Raw genomic sequence first — 22,818 nt, 5'->3', positions numbered from 1 at the left:
TCAATTGGTGTGATTTCAGGTGTGAGGCTTAGTGAAGTCAGACCATGAAAAGATAGCTTGGCTGTGTTAAACTTCCTTCATAGTATAGGCCCCAGGATTTACTTCCTGAGCCCTGTGTGGTTAGGTTCAGGTAGTAACACAACACTTAAAAAACCTAAACCTAGGTTGGGTGAGTAATGAAATTTGGTGCTATATCTGACCCCTGCAGATTACATATCATAACACTATTTTGAAAGAGCAAATAGAGTCAGATGTTGGCTGTGATGGCCATTTCTGAAACCACATTAAAAGAGGACATAGAAGAAGAGATTTATTTCTACTGTCTTTTTAGGAGCTTCATTGTGGGTGTTTCAGCTACTCTCTTAAGTAAGACAGTTTCCCATAATCTTGTAGATTACCGTTCTTTCAGTTGCCTATTGTGCTTTAAATTACCACTGAGAACCGTGTTAAACCAGCTTTCCCTCTCCTCCTACAAGAAGAGAATGACAAAGACGCCTACTACGCCTCAATCTTGCCTGTTATTAGTGGAGCACCGCTCCCTAACACAACTGACCTCTGGAGTCCCACATCGTCTCAATCAACACAACAGGAAGATTTCAATCAGCACAGGGACATACTGATCTTTAGTTTTTGTGTGTTTTTTTCCCATTTCCACTGTAATTTCAACTAGAAGTCAGTAGTTTTAGGTTTAGAAGAGGAGATCTAGTGTACTGATTTAGAGCTGTGCAACCTCAGGTAATTACTGAATACATGGCTTAGGGCAAAGAGCTTTTCTCACTTGTAGTTTTGCATCTCTGAGTGATTTTTAGGGCACAAATATGGATTTTACAGAAAGGATATTAAAATAAAAGAGGGAGAGCTTGGTTCTGCAGACTTTCAGTGGAATTCAAACATATGAACTTTATTTATGTATGTGAGGTGGCTTAAAACGTGAACACATAGATGCTCTCTGACATACATGAACAAAAACGGGGAGTGTCACCAAGACAGGGTTTGTTTCATGGCCATTGCATTGAACTGCATCACAGGTGATCAAGGGTAAAAGTAGCTGGAATTCCTCCCACATTAATGCCATAACATCTATACTACTTGTATACTACAGTTATAGTTTGCCTGCACCCACTCATCAGCCCTTTTAAAAACATTTTACCTCCTGTGATGTTGTGAAAAAAATCTTAGGAGGCAGCCCGAGTTGCCAGACCTTGTCATGGTCTTTGCTAAAATCTATAAAGCATGCAAATATTTTACTGATTTGGTCATTTAAGTTAATCCTATTAGGGAATGAGAAGGGTTAATTCAGTAGGATAGAAGATACAGATACAGAAAGATAAATTCTACCAGACTCGTAGAAATCACGTGTCCCCACATCCTACAGAACATCACATTAAGGGTGCAAATCTCCTGCCAGTATGGATAGCAGGAGAGAGGACTCTAGTGCTTTATCCCTGATATTCACCAATACAGCAGTCAATAATAGGCTTTTACTGGGGTACTATACACCATTCCTTGAGAACAGATGTCCAAAACATCATTTCATTTAGTCCAGAGAAATGACAGCCACAAATTATGAGAAATATCTACCCTCCTCCACACACAAATATTGAAATCTAAAGCATGTTTTATCAACCATAACTGTGGGGATCCCCACCTCATATTCTCTAAACATTTATCTATGCTAGGTGCTGTTTAAATATTAAAAGAGTGAAACTATTTTTGGCTGTTACTGTGTAAAACTTATTTTAGAGCTGGTAAGACAGCTCTAACTCACAAACCCAGTGTCCCTGAATGGAGCAGAGGTGTGAAGTGGTGAGAGGAACTTTTTCACAGTTGATATCAGTATTTTCACACAACTCTGGAAAACACTTTTCTCTCCTCTCATCCATGAATCAGTGATGTCTCTGTGTAATTAGAAAATGAAAGACATAAAGGAGGATTGGAAAAACTAATTTAAATATATTCTCAACTATGATGCATGCATGCAGAATCAGTTAGACGTGACTATCAAGATAGGAAATATGGAAAAACTGCCTTTTAATAGAGCATTAAATAATTCATATATGATTATGCTAATATCCATTGGTACAGTTATTTGTTTTTTTTTTTTTTATTATTGCTATTTCAATCCTAGTCTAAAGGCATGGACAATAAGCTCTTCTTGGCTGCAGTTTTCAGGACTGAAGCAACAATCTGGATTTTCATTCAAATAAATTAACTGACATAACTGTGTTGGTTAACCATCAAATGGTGTATATTGGACAGCTGGGTTTTCATTTCTTAATATAACATTATGTGAGTCATGATCAATTTTCAAAGAAGGAAACGAAAATGGATTATTGAGTTTTTAATGTTCTTCATAATTGTATGCACATAAAGATGACATTAAAAATTAATTTTAATGGTTTCAGGAGGTGGTGAATGATCTATATATCTATCTATATCTATCTATCTATCTATCTATCTATCTATCTATCTATATATATATATATATATATATATTACAGAATTGTGAAATATAGTAAAATGTCCCACAGACCCTTACACCATGCAATATTGAAAATACATTGCACAGTTAAGGTGTCAGATACAAGTCATGTCATTTGATGAGAATGATCAGTGTAAACTTAATCAGATTATTTCAGCCCGTGGTCGTGTGTCTAACTTTACATTAGTCATTGCCATCACATTCACTGTTAAAGTCAATAAAATATGATAAAGGTCAAGCAATAAATCTGCAGCAGAGGCAAAGATGCAATGACTGTCAAAATGACATTGCTTTAATTATACATTATGACGATAATAGGTGTCATACACACTAGAATTAGAAGCTGCAGTGTGCAGCTTTAGGAGCATGGTTGTTAATAAACCATCTCTTTTATGTGATCCCTTTCAACACCTCAGCTGTGTTTCACAGGGTTTACATAAAGCTAAAGAGGAGCTGTGTGATGCACTTTGTTGTTAGATGAGGTACTCTATGGATTTGTCTTAATTTATTCAGTTAAATGGGCAGCGATACCACTCAGACCATTTCAATGCAGTTTTACAAGAAAACACTGGAAAACCCTTTTTGAGGTGCCATTCATTACAACTAATGAGACTCTGTCTCCATTAAGAAACCTTCAAATTATGATGGAAACCTACATATGCTGCCAAACAATTTCCTCTTCTTTAATTGGCTTATATGAATCAGTGGCATGCTTTGATGTAAACAAATGTGGACAGAAATAGCACAGAGCTAACATATCACTTACTTACAGTTTAATTTGTTTTTACCAATCGTCACATAGATACAACAGCACTATGCCTTCATCAAAGAAAACACAGTTTCAAAGTTACAGTTTCCATAAAGTAAAGTTATTGGTTCATGAGGCTTATGGTATGTGTCAAGGTCTAAGGAGGTCTATGTTAAGTTTGAAGTTTGAGCTTTTTCAAAGTTTTCCAGCTTCTGTACTAGTCAATATGATCAGATATTGCTGAGCATATGAATAAGCATCTTCAGCAGGATGATGCATTTAAATTTACTCATAAATATTAAATAAATGAACATTACTACAACCATAGAAGCTTTGCAATAATCTGCAGTTTATATTTCCATTGTAAAGACAGACATCATTACTCTTAGGGTGAGATCAATCCAGGTATATATTTATTTATTTTTGCCTTTTTCCTGTTTTTGTAAATGTCTGACTTTGACGTCCCAAAGTGACTCAGCATATAGGTTCTTTAAATGTGCAGTTTTGATTCAGATGCCCTTTGCCAAGTAAAGTTGGAATTAATAAGAATTATTTAAAAAAAAATGGCTAGACTGGCTGAAAATTGATGTCTGCGTGTTTCTGAAACAGTGCATCATCAAACATCATCTTTAGAACATCTAATTGGTGAGTGATGAGTCATATCACTCACTTTCTGTTTGTTCTTAAGTTGTTATTTCATCTGCTCTCTGACTGGAGCTTTCCCTTTCTCCACTGTCATTATCATTTTAAAGGCTGGTTCCTATACTAAGCTTTCAGGCCTTACTCCCTCACACTAATGGCCCATTCAATATCCACTGTTCCTTTCAATCAACAGAACTTCATTCTTGGAACAAATACCTCTGATTAATCTGAAGTACTTTCTAAAATAATTGTAGTTTTGCAATTCTTGTCCATTATGTGTTTAATGCTCCTTCAACACCTCCATTTTAAATAAAGGCAACTGATCATAGCTTGGTTGAAAAAAGTCTTTACAATACAATACAACCAAAAAAAAAAAAAAAAAAAAAGTTTAAAGCCCCTTGGTTTACTCAATTTAATCATATGACAACTGACACTTGAAGGACAATATCCTCTAATGTAACGTAAGCTTTTGTGCACTGTGCTAGCAGTGTATTTATAGGGATATATTCACACCAAGGTTATTTATTATTTGTCTGGTACCCTAAAATGATAGATGCTTATTAAGCATCCATCATCATTAGGCAGCTACAGTTTCCTAAATCCATTATCCATGCCCACTGCCCTGCAGGACAGAGCTATACAATACAGCCAACTAAGCCAAGCCTGTGAAGTGAGATGTATTTTAAGACTGAGATGTTTTTTTTAAGTCTTTTTCAAATCATACTCTCATGCTAATGTGCTGGCTGAACAAGATTATTCAGGGAGGCCTGTCACCCAAACTTCCAATGTTCTTTGCTGCATTGAAAGTTGATGCATGAGTCAAAAAGTCCACAGCCCATTGTCTGGTGACATATATGGGACAAGACCACATATGGTTTCGAAGTCACAGTGAATTATTTCTGTTTGAAACTACACCACAATCTTTCTGTAACCTTAACCAAGTGCTGCGAGTGCCTAAACATAACCACAGAAAGTTTAATATTGCTGTGGTGTATCTGGGATGTTGAAAAATGACAGAAAAGTGTGTTAAAAGCGATGTTATGGGAAAGAGCTGCATCTCACAATTTTCATCTAATTCACACTTCACAAGTTTGAACTTCTCTCTCAAGATCTCCCCTTCTCATTCTTCACACAACAACTTCTGCCACTTTTCAAGAGTACAATGAATGCCTCTGAGGAAACACAGTCAAAAAGATGTTTGGACCAACATCTTGCTTCAGGTACCAGCAGGAAGTATGATTCAGACGTTGAGTAACGGACCAAGAGTTTTAAGGATTATTAGATGCCACACAGTGCACTGGGGTGTCATACTATGAGAAGATTTTAAAACTTTGGAAAGTTATCACAGCAGAAATTATGCTATGTTAAACATGATGGTTGCAAGGCACTCACATTGCAAAGTAAATTACCAGGACAACAAACGACTTCTAATTTTTTTGCTGCAGTCCTCTGCATTGGCACCATGCTGCACTGACAGAATGATCCCATTGAGATGAATGAGTGGGTTGTTTTTTTCAAGCAGTGCTAATGTTTGTCTGAACACAGCCATGTCCCCTTTTGTGTGACTCGTGTCTACAAGGACACACAAAAGCCAAAGAGTTACTGGAGAGAGCCAAGAAGTAACTGCTATCTTAACAGGAAAAGTTATGACAACAGGATTCTCACCTGCCATCCAATGTGGTCACTCCAACAGGTACAAATGCTTCTGCCTTTAAGATATGGTGAGTAACACATTGTTCAGCCTTGTTTATTTCAAGGATACTGAACCTTACAGAACATGGTAACAACAACAGTGCGGATGGAATTGTGAACACGATGTAAGAACAAGCATGGGCGATAGCACAGCCTTATAAAGACGGACTCGCTCTCTGTCAGCTGAGTGTCAGTGTGGTACTTTGTTGCTCTGCTCTTTAGTGTTCTAAGCTGGAGATCAGAGCTATCTGACTGATGTTATGCTGTTGAAACGCCATTTGAATGAGAGAAACCAAATAAGATGCTTTTCCTCGTCCCAGTGCCCAAACAGCACTGAACAACTTAGATCTGTAAAAACAAGGGAAAAGAATCACTGAATAGTCTGCCAAAAGATCAATTTTTTTAGATTGTTTGCAGCAGCTTCTTGTTTCAAGCATCAGCTTACTAAGAACCAATGATAAAGGTTATTGAGGACAAAAAAGCTTGAAACAAGTGAAATGCTCAAGCATAAATACTGCCTACTGAGAGAAACATCTTGAATTAGAATATATAATTTTACTTAGATTTAACTTTTTTGCAGTGTGCAAGTATAACAATTATTCTGTTATTTTACAAAAGTAGTTTCATTTGTACAGTTGATCATCTCGTAATGTATTTAAGTGTGCTTAATAAAAGGGCTTTTAATTAAGTGATAACAAAAGCGAGTATACTCATTACATACGCACTATATCTGTACTTTTTATTTCAGATGTCATGATAATCTTGTTTCAAATTTTATATTTTTCATTGCCATCTTCTCTGTCGTTTGCTGGAGTCCTTTAAATGGAAATTAATTATACTGTTTAAGCACCTCATTAACTGTGATATTAGATGGCCTTCACAGACAAAATCCCTACACTTTTCAACAGCCTGCCAATGGAACTTTTTCAATTAAAAACCTTCTTACATTGAAAAAGGTTGTTGAGGTTGTTATATGCTATTCATCATCATCATTTGATAACTCACTTTATCATTGCTTTAACTCCCCAAGATGGCCTCCCTTTCCTAAAACTACTACTACCTCTGTATATCAATAGTTCTCAGACAGCAACAAATACCTGTGTAGCTTAATAACAACTTTATGACTATAATATATTTTGGAACATTTCTCTACATAAGTGAAGACAAAGATACTGTGAGAGTCATACCTGCTCACCTGATCTCTGTTTGCTTGAACATATTTCATTTGTAAATTTACTTAGCAGTACCTGGCATGGCAGTAATATCTGATTGCTGCGATTGTCTCCCCACATTTATTACTTCCTTGTTCTACAGACGAAAATCCTCTACATGCAAACCACCAAACAAGGTGTTATCAACTATCTGTAATAAACAGTTTAAACAACTCTTCTTCTTGTGCACCTTAGTGGTGACCTAGCTTTTACAGTTAAACCTGTAATTTACTTCAGCTGATGCCTCTGATGTCACCTTTTATGTGAACATGCTATTATGTCTCATCACCTCACTCTGTTGCTCAGTCTCTGTAGGATATTTCACAACAGAAAACTATCCAGAATATTTATTCTTACAGTCAAACACAAAATGAACTTGAACACAAAGCTGCTGGCATGATAGAAAAATTAAATGCCTCTGACACTGTTCTAATCCTGTATATTTTCAGTTTGTTCAAAGCTCATCTGTTGATCATTTTGATAAGCATCATGCTGATGCTTATCAAAATGCATCATCATGCTGATGCTTATCAAAATGTCAGTGCTGCATTTAGCTGATCAGAGGCACTTCGCGACGACGTAACAACATGTCACTTGCTCAGACTTGCCGGCAGTAGCTAAGAACAGCCTGAGGAGCTGCTCATGATCATGATGACTGCACAGAGCAGGGATTGAGTGTCACAAAAGGTGACTCACAGGGAGGCTGCTTCAGGAGAAGAAACTCCCTGTGTCTTAGTGCATACGTTACTTAATCTACACACACCCAGATTCAAGACACAACCAAACAATGGTGCAGATATCTTGTTCTTCGTGGTTCTTTTCAGATTAGACACTGTGGAACTACCAGAGGTGTTTCAGCCTTAATAACGGAAGAGAATATCTACATATCCATGTTGCACATTACGAAATGGACGATAGAATGATGATGGGGATTTAATTTCCTGACTTCATCTTAGTGATACACATAAGGTACAATAGAGTGGACAGGAAAAGAAAAAAATGCCTTTCATATATAGCTGACATTCATTATGTTTAATTATGTTAACTTGCTGAGGACAGATTTAACTGTTAATAAAAGCAAGAAAAATAGACTTGCACAGAAGAAACAGATTCAAGTCAATTGAATCTGTTAATAATCCTTTAATAAATATGACCGACGCAGTCCAGTGACCCTGTTGACTGGGCTATTTGAAAAACACATCTCTCTCATTTCCTCAGTCTAGTCTTTTCTGATTTACCACATCATAGCTAAATATAGGCTAATCAAAGCATAATAGCTGGTCATCATCCTCTCTGTTGGAGCCTTAAAAGAATAGTTTGACATTTTAGAACATATTTATTGGCTTTTTTGGAAATTAAATGAGAGAATTAACACCATTTATAGTAAATAATAAAGCTACCAGCTAGCCTAGCTTATTTTAAAGACTGAAAACAGTTTTCCCCTGTTCCCTGTTCCTTCTGTTTGTGCTAGCTATGCTAACCAGCTGCTGGCTGTAGCTACATAATTAGCGTACAGACATGAGTCTGGATCTGAATGTTGTTTTTATAACCAACTATTCCTTTCAGGATTCCTAATGATTAAACTGAGTGCTTTCTAAAACCTGCAGCTACAGACTGGAGAAGTCTCTATTTAAACTTAAACACCTGTGATGTGTATTTGCATGGCCAGGCACTTAGTGGTGAGGTCAATGTGTGTGTGTGTGTGTATGTGTGTATGCAAGTGAGAAGACAGGTTCACTTGGCCAAATGTTATTTACAGCCTCTGGATAGTCAACATGCAGTCCTGGGTTGACCTCAGAAATGCTTTGGGGCTGATTGTGGAGATTGACTGAAGGTGGATGACATCCAGACTTTAAAGTTTCTCCACCACCGTAAGGTTAAAATGTTCCTCCTGTCACACCCCTGGAGCGCTTGTGTCTGAATAACACTTCTGAAGGAGGAACATTTGATTTTAACAGCTGAATTGTTGTGACTAATGCTGCTCTGAATTTCATAGTCTTATTATTGTAAATCTACTGATTAGTTTTTCCACCTGGAGTAAATAAAATTTTAGAGACTCTAACCTTTCAGTCTCAGTCATAAAATAAAAGCTGCATGGTAATCTGTTTACACAATCTTGATTTCAGTTTGAATCTGGAGCAAAAGCATAGTTCTAACACGCAGAATTGAAGGTTAACATTCCTATTTCCTGAATTTAAAAAAGTGAAAAGCCATGGTCCACTGACAAGATGTATATCATACTTTTACAGAAGGGGTTCCTTTAAGAGTGGCTGCCTTTACAAAAGAAAACATACATTCATAACAGCGTGCATTGTTATGAATGTACAATATGTGTACTGTCAGAATGTCAGCAGTGCAAATGTTTACCACAAGAATATGTGCTTTTGAAAACAATGGACAAAAAAAGAAATGTTACAAAACTAAGAAATTTGAAAAGCAAGAATATATTATTTATATATATTCACTTTATTTATATATATATATTCACCTATGAACATATGTACATGTAGTGTAAATAGACATGAAAAGAGTGTGAAATCTGGCACCTTGAAATGAGCAATCTTTTCCTTTACGGAAAGCTGCCAATAAGGACATTTTTTGTACAATAACTGCAAAATAAACATTGGTAAATGCAATGGGAAAAAAAACCCAGCTGATTCTGTTTGTGCCCTTAGCCTTCAAGTCAATGCTTGTTTAGTTCTGGCGAAATGACATTTGGTGACTGTGGATTTTCCACTTAAGAATTCAGATGTTACATAATGAGCCAGTTTCTCAAGAGACTTTGTGAGAGCTGACCAGACAATGACAAATGTCACCAGCATTCTCATGAGTCCACATTTCATTCAAACCCTCCTGTGAGCAAAATTTAGGAAAAGGAAACTGAAGAAAACTCATTAAATCTACATTATGGAGTCTTTCCTACATTTACAGAGAAATCAGGAGTGCTCCCCTCAGACTCAAGAACAGCTGTGTCTCCTGCCACAGTCAGGATATAGCTCCACCTTGATATTTCAGCCACATGCGAGATAAGATGAAAGTGAGTCATGATCCTTGGCTTATTTAAGTTTATTTGGATTTGTGGGCCTCCTTTCTTTGAGAAACTCCTGCTTGCATCACAAGTGCCTTATTCAAAATACTCTTATAAACTTTGTTTGTCCTCTAATAAACTGTTTGATAAAAATGATGATACAAAGCACTGATCAAAACTGTTATTATCTCAGTTTGTTAAAATGTACAGCTCTGGGAGCAATGTTCTGATGAGGTCCAGTGCCACTAACCCTGAAGTACTTATCAAAGCCTCTTTATGTCTGTCATTATCTTGATTTTCGTCGGTGTGAACTTCGTCCCTGAAGAGAGGAGGGGGAGTGGCTAAAGGTTTCAAACAGGTTTATGGCTGCCTGTGAGCAAGTTACAGGCTGTCCATTTGCATGTCAAAACTGGAATCCACACCCTCTATCTGCAGACTGCTTATCGTGTTGAGACACCTCCTTGTCTTTGTCTCTTTGCAGCTGACAGACAGTAGCTTCTCCAAATACAGAACATAGGCTGAACATACATAAATCCAGGAGGGATATTCGGGGAGCAGTCAAGAGGATTTTCACAAAGTTTTCAATCTCAATGTAAGTTACTGTTGTTGAGCATAAGATAATGGTGTTCTGACTATAGCTCAGTGTGTTTTTGAAGCCTCAACAAGAAGCAGCAGCAGCAGCAGCAGCAGCTTTGTAACACTATCAAACTGCTCAGTTTGAAATGAATTCTCTAAACAGTGGGAGGTTTGTGTTGAATGTGTAAATAAATATGCTGTTTGTACAAGATTATGAAGTACGCTGTAGGTTCTGATTAAATATACTTAAATAACAGCTGTTCAATGTTTCTTTTAGAGTTTGACTTATCTATGTAAGTAAGGCACAGCAGAGTCAGTTCTGGCCTTAAAGAATCTTTGACATCCACAACTTTGCTCAGAATGTGAACTTATGATTATAAAAGCAGAGCCTATATATAAGAGCCCATGAAAGTTACCTGAAAACAAAGAAGAAAAGGAGGCTGTACCCTGGGCCATTCTTTCGCAGTGAAAGCGACATTTTCTGCATAGCAGCGGCTAAAATCTTTAAAACGTCACCTGTTTCTGTCTGGCTGCCGTGCATATTTGCTTTCAGCCAGTGAGGTTTGAGAAGATTGTAATGATTGTTAAAAAAGACATCTTTAAACAGTTTCACCCACAAAGGGTTTCCAACCTTCCTTGGATTTTGAAATTATTCACTGAGAGATTGATTCAGATGTATACTGGCCACATTTTACTTTACTTTTTTGTAAAGATATGATTTTTCAAAAAATAGTAACCAAGCTTTGACTCTGTCAATGAATTGAACTAAAAAAAAAAGGTTTAAAATATGAGAGTCCCAAAAAATGTCTACCAAGGACATGTTTGCATGGCTTTGCAGAATGTGAAATATTACTTGGGAAACTAATTTTAAAAGCTCCTTATAACCCTGACTTTATTCCACAGGAATGCTATTACTAGAAGACAGGCTCCATAGTCCTTCTCAATCATCGCATTTTTGCTGGTTTTATCCCACCTGAAATTAACTACAGGTGCAGCAGTAGCATTTCCCCCTTGGGCACACACTGACAGTCATATTTTAATTCCCAACTGAGAACAGGTTCAGTATCTGATAATGATGAGTCAGTTTTCATGATGTGGCTTGTTGGAAGGGAACCACATTTTTTAGCCACAGAATTAACAGGTACAACTACATATGAGGTACTGATAATGCTGTTCAAGGACGTCTTATGGATGAAAATATTATTTATTGTTGTGCTTCTTTATCCAACATAACTGAAAATATATGCCTTTTTTTTTTTTTTTTTTTACCTCTGTGGAGCACGGATTCCCAATTCCCAAAACAATGGAACTGCCACAAAAAAGTACACAGTTCCTTTTCAACATACATTTCATCATATATAAATACAGTATGCATCAGTCTACTCTTAATGTAACTTTACTGTATCTACAATACAGTCTGAGTCAGTGTTATTGAGAAACTGTAGTTCCCCTTTTGTTTCTCAGAAATGTGTTCACCTTACTATCATTTGGCAGTCTGTGTCCTCAAATACCCTTCAGTCTATTAGAAAGCCGATAGAGTTGTGCTTTGTTTATATTTGGATCACAGATTGTGCAGTAAAAATTATTATTATTTTTTTTTGATATTTTAACACACACTTTCCTATTTCTTTCAAATTCAAATGGCGCAGTAAATATCTCTGCTCAGTTGTTGTGTTGAGACAATCTGAAATATCTAAGGCAATAAGCAGGTAAAGGCCTGAACACTGTGCACATACAGTGATGTGAAAACATGGTGTACTTAACTAATTATTGCAACTTACATCTTGCAAGCTATGTTACACTACTATTACACTATGACCTCTCTACATATTGTATTATAGCTTAAATTTGTACCTTATTTAACACTACCTCTCCATGTGTGACAAAGTTTACTCCATGACACTCAACAAGAACCAGTCTTTTGTTTTCTGATCCACTTACATCATGTCACTGATTTCCCTCATCTATGGCAGGTACTACTGAAACAGTCTGGAGTCATGGAGTCTCCACAGTTTTCCATGCTGTCATCCTTGAGGGGAGAGTTTAAATCAGAGGATTTCATCCAGCCTCACTACAAAGAGGCATACCGCCTGGCGATTGATCACCTGGTGAGTGGTGGCAGAGACAGCTACGAGGAGTTCCTCAAGGGAGAACGTATCGGGTGCTTCCTCTCAGAGGATGAGCTTAAGTTCATCATTGAAAATGCAGAACAGCTCCCACCTCAAACCCACATAGAGGAAAACAGCGGTCCACCGGACAACCAGTCATCCTCAGGGACCTACTGGCCCATCCACTCGGATGTGGACACGCCAGATTTGGACTTAGGGTGGCCAGAGGTCATGCATGAAAGACTGCAGACAAATATAGATCTGCTCTTCCACCCACCAAGACAAAACAACCCCACCATTAAAGAGGTGATCCGGAAGCATATTCAGGATGCAAGACAGGTAATCAGAACTACATGCTACAACATGCTGAGAGAGATACACAAGGCTCTATTGTGATGTGTTCAAATTGATAAAGATTTTTCACGGACCAGCAAATTGGCTCAGGTGTACTGTTTCGTCACCTTGTTTTGTTTAACTTGAGAACTTTGCTTGTCTATAGTATGTCGCAACCACCTTTCCCCCCTCAAGGCAGCTCCGCAGACCGTCGCTGCTCAGTTTTCTGAGTCAAGGAGTGTCTGCTAGAGCTGCTGAGGTCAAAATCTGGTTTTGCAACTTATCATCATGAGAGGAAAGTGTGGGAACCATTTACAGTTCTAACACATTATAGAGTCATTCCCTTCAGAGCTAACGCCTAAGTTAGTTCCACTGTGTCATCATGAATCATGAACTAGATTTGTAACTTAAAATTGCGGCTCTTAATTAAACTAACTTAATAAAGGACTGAAATAAAGGTCTGAACAAAAAAAAAAAAAAAAACCAGACACCATTTCCTCCTACAGCTGACAAAGAGGTAATGAAACCACTCTTTCTGTTCCCCATAATTACAACCAGTGCAGTGTAAAACAATCTAAATGCAGATAAATATGTCATTCGGCACAACAGCTGGATATGTTGTGTCTGCTAAACAGGAATTCCAGAGGGGTGATTAATATGAATTCAAATGTACACATTGGTTGGGCATTGCATACAGAATTAAGAATGACACCTCTCATGGTTCATCTGAGGGATATAAATCTTTTTACAGAAACCATCTACACAGGAAATTAAAAGAGAGAAAGAAATCAGCTTTAAGAACATGCAATATAGTTGGACATATGTTCATTAAAGAGCTCATTACATGCTTCTGGAACGCAGTATGATGTTGCTGCTTCATAACATTCAGTATTTTCAAATTGCTCCATTATGATGAACTTTAACTGCAGCATCATGAGGTCTAATGTGAAATTGAGAAACAGAGAAACCTGGTTCTCAAAAAATGTTGCAGGAGTGACAGAAATGGATTTGGGATCAATAACCCACCTCTCTATGCTGACCACATGGCATGACCACATCTGGATTTTAGTGCAGAGCAGCATGCCAGTCTTAAAGAGCTTTGTTTCAGTCACTATTTTATACTTGTTCCATTGTCTGATGAGCAACACAGAAAAACATGTAAATGAGGAACATCTATTGGGAATTAGGCTGTATTGAAATACTGTATATGTGAGCACAGAGAGTAGAAGAGAGGCAAACAGATAAAGGTTTGACATTTAACAGAGTGCAGCCATTTACTAGGCTTTGACCCTGTTTTGTTTGTTATTAGCATCACTCTTTTTATGTGCGTTTCAAGCTGTCATACTCATTTACTATTCATATTCATAAACTATCATTGTGAGTGTGTTCTTAATAGGTCATTCACAGGCTTCACAAGTGTAAAGTGGTTCAATGCACTATACCCACTCTGGTCTTGATGATCATGATTTATTCACTTTGTCCTCACAGGTCATTGCCATTGTGATGGACATGTTCACTGATGTCGATATATTCAGGGAGGTTGTTGACGCCTCTATACGAGGAGTCCCAGTCTATGTGCTTTTGGATGACTTCCATTTGAAAAGTTTCCTCACAATGGCTGAAAATCAAGATGTAAAAATTCAGCAACTCAGGGTAAGTTTAACACCCATGTGATTATCTTAAAACTAATTATTTTCTTGATTTGAACACACATTACAGTAACACATTTTGTAAGGTAATTAAATATCATTAGTTTTTGTGGTTGTTGTTGTGGTTCTGAGGTGCTGATGAGGGGATGTGCATGCAGCTTTTGTACAGTCGTGTCTTTGCTATGACCCTAAATCTTCATACAGACAAAGATGCAAATGTCTGTCAGTCCTTTTAAATATATTGTACTGGGACTTAACTGTTGAGAAAAACTCTCATTTCAAAACCTGTTTCTCCTGTTTGTTGGGTGGAGTCATAATTATTTATCTGTGCAAGAGATGCTGAAGATTCAAACACACCCTTCTAATTTCCCTTAGGTGCACATGCCAGCAACAACAACAACAACTCTGGACTCAACAAACACAAAATATTTCAAGTCTTCAGAATATTATTTGTCTGCACAGTGCATTTGTTTTTTTTCAGCTGTTTATTTTATGATTAACATACTTATTACCATTTTCTGTAAACTTTAACAGTGGTAAGTCCTTTCTGACATTTTCTTTTCACTGCTCTGATGACAGAACATGAGGGTGCGCACTGTGAAAGGTCAGGATTACCTCTGTCGATCAGGAGCTAAATTTCATGGGGCAATGGAGCAGAAGTTTCTTTTAGTCGACTGTCTCACAGCAATTTATGGCTCATACAGGTAAATAAAACTGCAGTACAAGAGGAGCTAAACTGTAAGCTGAACACAGCACTACGTTTACTGTCACTCTCTACAAAATTGCTGTCACCATTTCTTGCCTTTTTGATGCAGATGGACTTAACTGTCTATGAATGTGAAGAAACTGGTTTCTATATCAAGCAGCATCAGTCTTGAAAATGAAAGCCATTTTCAATAGAAATGTAAACACACATCAGCTCTTCACAAAAAATCTCTCTCAGACCTGGAGTGATTCTTAAAGATGAATATTTTTGTGCTTTTTGTCTGTTTTTCTTTTTTTTTTCTTCTTTTTTTAACCACAGGCAACATGTTAATGTTTTTGTGTTTGCTTTCAGCTTCACTTGGTCATTTGAGAAGATCAATCTGAGCATGGTGCAAGTCATCACAGGCCATCTGGTGAAGTCGTATGATGAGGAGTTTCGAACACTCTATGCCCGGTCGACTGTGCCAGCTGAGCTGTGTCCCCCAGAGGGCTTGTTCCAACGAAACGGGCCAAACGGAAAACAGATTATGCCAAACTCTCACTCTGCCCAAAGAATTGAACGGAGGGACCAGTTGAGGCACACACTGGATACGGTCTATAGGAAGACCTGTGAGAGGAAACTGGGCACAAGAGACCTTGAAGAGAGGCTTCTTGAAGAGGAACCTAACACATCCAGCCCATTGATTGAGAATGGGATTGGTGTTCACAACCAGGTGTCCCATCTTCAGTCCACAGAAGCAATGAACTACTTGAAAAGGCACAGCTACGCAGGGGAGAGACAAGATGGAATTATGCCCCAGAACATCAGGCCCAGAGCAAGCAACTGGAATATCTCCAGAGAGACAGGAAATGGAACAAACAACTACCCTATGGACAATTATTTACAAGTGCCATTGATATACAGAGGTCAAAACATGCGTCAGTCTTACTGTGGCAATGACATACAGATTCCATCCATGCAGCAGAATATGCCAACACTTGAGAATACATCCAAGTCATTCATGCGCACATGGCGGATCGAGTCTTACCTCAAAAACCCAGATGTCCCATATGGAGACTCTTGTGATCATTTGGATCAATTTGAGCCAATGGACAAAGCTGGCTCCTTCATGCAGGGAAGAATGAGGTCTTCTCTTGTCTTCAGGGGCAACATGCCAGAGCAAATGGAGCCAAATAGACACATAAACAATGCTTTCACTAGTGTTAGCCCCTCAGCAGCACAAAACACCCCTATGCACTACTCATCAATGCAGTGGAATCCAACAGCAGTGGGTGATAATAAAATACATAACGACGAGTTCATATTAAAGAGACAAAGTCTACAGATTTTGGATGATGATCGTAATAATGCATGCTTTGGCAAAAACTCTTACCACTCTGTATATGCCAGCTTAGGCAGAGCTAAAGGTGGACAGATGATCACAAACCCTGATATCTTGACAGACAGTTGGCACAAAAGGCATAGTGTGGCGGATCCAAGATCAAACACTGAGTATGCACATGAATCCTCAGGCCACATGTATGGAGCTTTTGCAAGGATGCAAGTAAACAGGAGCACAGCAGGGATCAATGCACAGAATGGTGGATACGGGTCAAATCTGAATGAGGATCAAAGATCTGTCTCTCATTATGATGTCAAGAGTATCACAGGTACAAAGGGCTCCAGCACACCCAACTGGCAGGAGCCACCATTGAGGACTGTGTCTGCGGCAGCGCTGGATGTGAATAGCAAAGATTTGACAACTAAATCCAACAGCAAGGGCTCTCAGCATTTTCTACAAAAGAGCTCCAAGAAAATAAAATCCTTATTGAACATACCAGAGAAAAAAGAGGATTCAATTGGAACCATAGAAACATTGAGTCTCCAGTCAGGTGGCAGCACAGACACTTTAACAGCTGAAGATGATGAGAAAACATCATATGGTGGAAGAAAACCTCACCAAAGCACAACCAACTCAGCCAGGTCCTCCTCAGAACGCCACAGGACCTATCGAGAGGATGACAATCTAAAATCATCAAAACCTCGATTCACAACAGAGGAGCACCAGCAACCACCACAGACCTCTCTCCCCAAAACAACCACACAGAAGAAACCCACCATTCTTGACAAAGGCACAAGGCCCAGCCTTGATGTAGGCAGCTGGAGCAAAAATCGAGGAGCTGAGAATCGCTTGTACAGCAGGTTTGAGCCTTTCTGCTCATTGGAAAAGAAAACCCCTCTGCACACTCAAACCAGCTTTGGAAACACCCACTCTCAGGAGAAAACCAAAAGCCTTCCGAAAGCTGAGGCAGCTATTGAACACAACATCACCAGGTCTGCACGAGGACACCATGAAAATAAGCTGGAGAAATTCATTCAAAGAATGGGAAATCTCATACATAAGAACAAGTAATGACAACTGCCCTAGCACAAAGGACATAGCAGGTCAATTATTATGAATGTATATGTGACTGGAAATGTGCATATATCTATGGCTCACTTTTATGTTTGTGTTTACTTTGGAAAATGACTTTAGCAAATGCTGTTTACATTTTGACCAGTTTCTTTTATTTGTGCACTGATGAATACCACTGAAAGGAGAATACAGCATACATGACTATAAGCTGCAGACCTTTATACAACAGAACCTAAACTACCACTTACAAGCTGTCTTTGTGTCTGTCTTCAACTGGCGTCATCCTATGTGATAAATTCAAATGCTGTCAACAAGTTGAGGATACACTCTACAACAGGAGTCATGTCAAAATGTCAGAGATGATGCAAGTAACTATAGGTGCGTACACATACCAAAGTGCTGTTGTTTACAGTCAGAGGATTTGTTGGCACAGGAAGGTAAAATCTGCATAGAACATCAGCTAAACGCAACATAATGAAAAACATACCATCACATTCTTGTCATTTACGTGTCAGACAGAGGTCTTGTGAATGCTATGGGTGTTGCAATAATTTTGTAAAATACACAGTGTGTTTCCATAATAAATGTTTGTACCATTTTTCACTGAGTTTCAGGAGAATCTCCAAGCACATCCTTTATTGAATCTTAGATCAACTGTGTGATTTGGAAATATACAGAAGTGACAGGGCCCAGCAGGATTAGACTGGAAAACAGTGACAAAGGCTTTATTCTTCCAGAGACGTCATCCATCAAGTAGTTTGTTTTATGTTATGAATATTGTGCCTTAAGGCAAAATTCAATGTGCACTGTAGGATTTCATTTTAACATACTCTCCATCCTTTACTTAAGGTTTAAACATAAGGAAGCTTAGCTTTACACGCACGCACATAATTGGTACTCAGTATTACAACTGACTATTATGTTGCTTGCCAGCCATTTCCACACCAGTTATCCTTGATTTCCTCAGCTCAGTGAGATTTGTGTGAATGTTAAAAACAGAAGATCCACTTTTAGTGTACTTTCTTTTCATGATACTGACAAAATGTTGATGAAAGAAATTGGTGATGATTTATATGTTTTTTTTCTGTCTGCCATATGGATGAATCATGTAGATAACATGCTTATTTGCTAGTAGAGTTCAGCCTAAAGGTTTTGTCAAAAGTCACTGTTTTATTTGAAGTCAGAGCTCCTTTAAGCTTTTATGAGCAACATTTTGACCCAGCACAGATCTTCTAGACAATTGATTATTAACACAGCATAAAGCAACAGTAAAGAAGTCTACATACTTAATGGGGAACGTGTAATTGGCCTTCCTTGCTTTACATAACTGAGCCAAAATGTAAAAACATGTCTAAAAGCTTAGAAATATTTTGATGTGATTGGTTAATTCTTTAGAATAGTGTCACATCATGTATCTAGTAAGATGATAAAAAAAGTGTATAATAATTGTGATCATGGTTTGGCAATTATTGGAACTGGGAATTATTGCTTGCTATATCTAGGTTCTGGGCTCCTTCTGAAAACTACCTTTATAATTTTACACTGAAAACATAAGAACTTCAAGCTCAACAGACTGGAGAAAATAATTAAACGTTCAAAACCTGTCATCTGCAATGCTGTGTTTGGTCACAGTTAGTGTGAATCCCGCACTTAAATTACAGTGATTTAAGTGTGTTAGTTTCCTTGTAATTAGTTTCTCTGTGTAAGCAGAGATATGTGATTAAAGACAGTTGTTCAGCATCCAATTTGTTAAAGGAAAAACCCACCTTAATCACATCAGTAATGAGTCAAAGAAACAAATAATCACCAGTTACTAATGTGAGATGAAGCAGGAAATAAAGCACAGCATGGGCCAGCCAACACTAAAATCAACATCCTGCTTCTCCAGTTTGACTGCTCTGTCTCTTTTCCATTATATCAAGCGTTATCGTAGAATATTTTGTATGAAAAGAGCAAATTGCCACTGCACCTTGCATTTCTAGACCTATTCGTCTTACTTCCCAAGATAAATGGCCAAATTCTTGTGCCTGAAGCTGAGTCCAGCTTCAATGGACTTTTATTTGAGGAGGTTATGGTGCCCATATTTTGGAATAAAAAATAAAGCACCAATTTTAGACTCAGTATTTTGTATTTTGTTTATTTTTTGAGGGACTCTTTGTTTTCTCCCCTTCCACAACACGCTGCACATCACCTGCAATTTGTCATACACTATATCATTATGGCAGAGAGCACCTATGTGCACAGGAAAACCTTCCAAAGACACTACTGATTTCCTGAAAGAACCCTATCATTTGCACAGTACTTTTAACTGTATTTCAGTAGCTGTACGAAGTATATTAGTGTGCTGTACTGTGTGTGCACTACTACTACTATATGATTTGTGCTTGTATACATCCCCTGGGCGATAAATAAAGTATTATTCAAGCTCATCTCATCCTATCTGTCCATCCTATCTATCATGCTTTGCCATAGTGCCTCAAGATAACTTCTGTTGTGAATTGGCGCTATATAAATAAAATTTGACTTGACTTGACTTGACATAGATATAGACGTCCTTGCAAGAGGCAAGGAAAGATATTATTTCAGAAATTACAGACATATATCTGAATCTATTTTTAGATTAAAAAAAATAGTTCTATGTCTTAAAGTAACTAAGCTGCCCTTGCTAGCTTCCTCATCAGTTTGTATTGTTCTCTTTATTCTTTCTAAACCCAGCTTTAGCCTTTATCTCAGCATCCTTCCTGCAGGCTGACCCTGACCTATGATAAGCCCTTAACCACAAACAGATATCATATATAAAGAGAAATTTCATTATGAAACATTGTTTATCACAAGTTAAGACCAAATAAGACCCCTCACATTATAACACATTTATTGTGAAATATAAGAAGGATCAACAGCATCTTATTGCAGCCCTGGAGTAGGCGCCCTCACTGTGATCATGCTTATTGACAGAATGACAAGGCTGCTACAGAGCAACATTATGCACAAGCGATTACTGTGGCACTTGTCAGGTGCAGCAGGCCTCTGCAATTGAATGAATGTAGCTGAAATGACTGTTACCTTATCCTGTCCAATCCCATCTAAAAATACACTATCCTACTGAATCATACCCAGTTCACCTCTCTCCATCTCAGAGCAAGAAGAATTATGTTAGCAGTGTCAATTTTATGTGACACCCCCCACCCCCCTATTCAGTTAGTTATAGATGCTTTTGCTCTGATGGCAATCTTGAGCTCAGTGCAAAAAGCGACAGTGACCTTTTTGGATGTACCTGAAGCACACCTCCACCTCCTGATACTGAGTTTGACAATGCTGCTGGCATGCCAGTGACTCTAATTGAAATGCAGCTCATTTCCAGCTGCTGAATTCACCACTGGAGTGAACAGATGTGACTTGATTATACTGCTGCTGTCCCCATGTAAGGTAAGGTAAGGTAAGGTAAGGTAAGGGAAGGGAAGGAGCTCCCACTTGCAGTCCCTCGGGGGGGTCTCCTGACCACTAAAGGTTTTGAAAAATTTAGCAGGCTTCTGTCTCTGCAGTGGAGCTAAGTTTAATTGGACAAATAACAGAGGGTTTGCTTACTTTTATGTCTGCTGATAGGCATACAAAGTTTAGTAGTGTGCTGTAAATCCATTCAGAAACTAGATGAGAGGCATAATTCATCACAAAGGAACAAAATTCAGGGGTAGGATAGACTTAGACTTAGACGGACTTTATTGATCCCTTTGGGATGACTCCCTCGGGGAAATTACGTTTCCAGCAGCAAATACAGACAGAACACATCACACAGGGCAGTACAACAACAGTTTGTGAACGAAAGACAGGGCAGCATGCAGGACAGTTAGCAAACGACACAGAATATAAATAGAATAGCAAAAGAATATAAATAGAATAGAATTAAGGGTGACAATACAAGATAGGGATACAAATCTCTCAAACTATTCAGGCAAAATAATCACACATTCATGCTACCAAAAGCAATTTCTATTGTTAACCAGTAAATACTGAGCACCTCACCATCAAATCACTTTTCTTTGCTCCGATTCCTCCCATGAACATGAACATATTGCACAGAATTGATCCAATTTCTGAATTTTGCAAGCAGCATATTTGGAAGTCTTGCACAATGTTTTAAGACTTCCACAGAGTTCAGAAACTGCAAAATGTTTCACAGCCGCTCACAAAAGGCTGTGCTCCATAGCTCCACCTGCTGGTTTTAGGCTGACAAATCGCCTCAGCCCTCACCAACTTATTTAATGAATTACTGCTAAATTTTGATAATCTGACCAATATTAAAGACACTTTAGCCACGTGGGGATCTTCAAATTTTACACACACATCATACACTATACTGTATATGTGTTAGATTTCAACAGATTGTGTTGTAGACATATGAAACTGCTGTAACGACACAGAGACATCTCAGACAACTGTGTGGGCCTCCACTGTCTTTGGACTAATGACTAATGGACTGAACTAATGGCTGCACGCGACTGTGTAATTACTGTCTGGACCAGGATGTGTCTACTCTTTGCCCTAATACTTTTGAACTGGGTGTTAATATTATCTCCGTGCAATAACATATCAATCATACAGATTCACACACACACACATGTGCATGGTCTCCATGCCGTATGAAACTCTTGACTTTGGACTATAACATTGAAAGATGATGCCAGCTAATAAACTGTTCCATCACTAACGTAATGGAACAAGTCCTGCAGGCACAAGTTCAATTTTCAGTCAGGGATGTGTGGGATAAATACCATTTTGTGTCAGACCTGCAGTGCAGTGTGATTAAGTGCTGGGAAGAGCCACCAAGCAGATAATGCTGAAAAATCAATGAGAAATAATTAAAGCTGAGCTCAGAGTTTGAACAAGACAGCCAGGTTTTTATCAAGAGCAGGTGGGCAAAATCCTTGATAACTACCTCAAATTATTTTCTTGTTATATTTTCTACAAGGACACTAAGAATAAAAAGTTTTGACTTCAGAGTTAACTTAATACCTAAACTGGATCTCCTTTTGAATATGCTGCCTCAACAAACCCAGACAGATCACATGTTTTTCTAGCAAAAAACCAAACAACAAGACCCTTGGATAGAGTAGGGTGTTGGAGGAAGATTACTGTTACTTAACGCCTATTTCACTGCAGCGTTATTCCTCAGCTTGTGACAGTGAATACACCAAAGAAGTGGGAATAATGACTCTCAGTGACAATAAAAGCATCAGTACACTTCATTTAG

The 22,818-nt window shown here is 38.2% G+C and overlaps 1 protein-coding gene across 1 annotated transcript; it reads left to right on the top strand.

Moving 5' to 3' along the window:
- Window positions 1–10,205: 10,205 nt before the first annotated feature.
- Window positions 10,206–19,999, top strand: fam83b (family with sequence similarity 83 member B). The gene is made up of 5 exons (XM_018689910.2): window positions 10,206–10,395; window positions 12,353–12,826; window positions 14,309–14,473; window positions 15,049–15,173; window positions 15,527–19,999. The coding sequence occupies exons 2-5, from the start codon at window positions 12,377–12,379 to the stop codon at window positions 17,565–17,567; spliced, it is 2,781 nt and encodes a 926-aa protein (XP_018545426.1). The 5' UTR covers window positions 10,206–10,395; window positions 12,353–12,376; the 3' UTR covers window positions 17,568–19,999.
- The last annotated feature ends 2,819 nt before the right edge of the window (window positions 20,000–22,818 follow it).

The sequence above is a fragment of the Lates calcarifer genome, linkage group LG16_LG22, assembly GCF_001640805.2.
Source record: "Lates calcarifer isolate ASB-BC8 linkage group LG16_LG22, TLL_Latcal_v3, whole genome shotgun sequence".
Taxonomy (NCBI): Eukaryota; Metazoa; Chordata; class Actinopteri; family Centropomidae; genus Lates; species Lates calcarifer.
The sequence above is the reverse complement of the archived record's forward strand: the minus strand, read 5'-3'. Positions and strand labels throughout refer to the sequence as shown.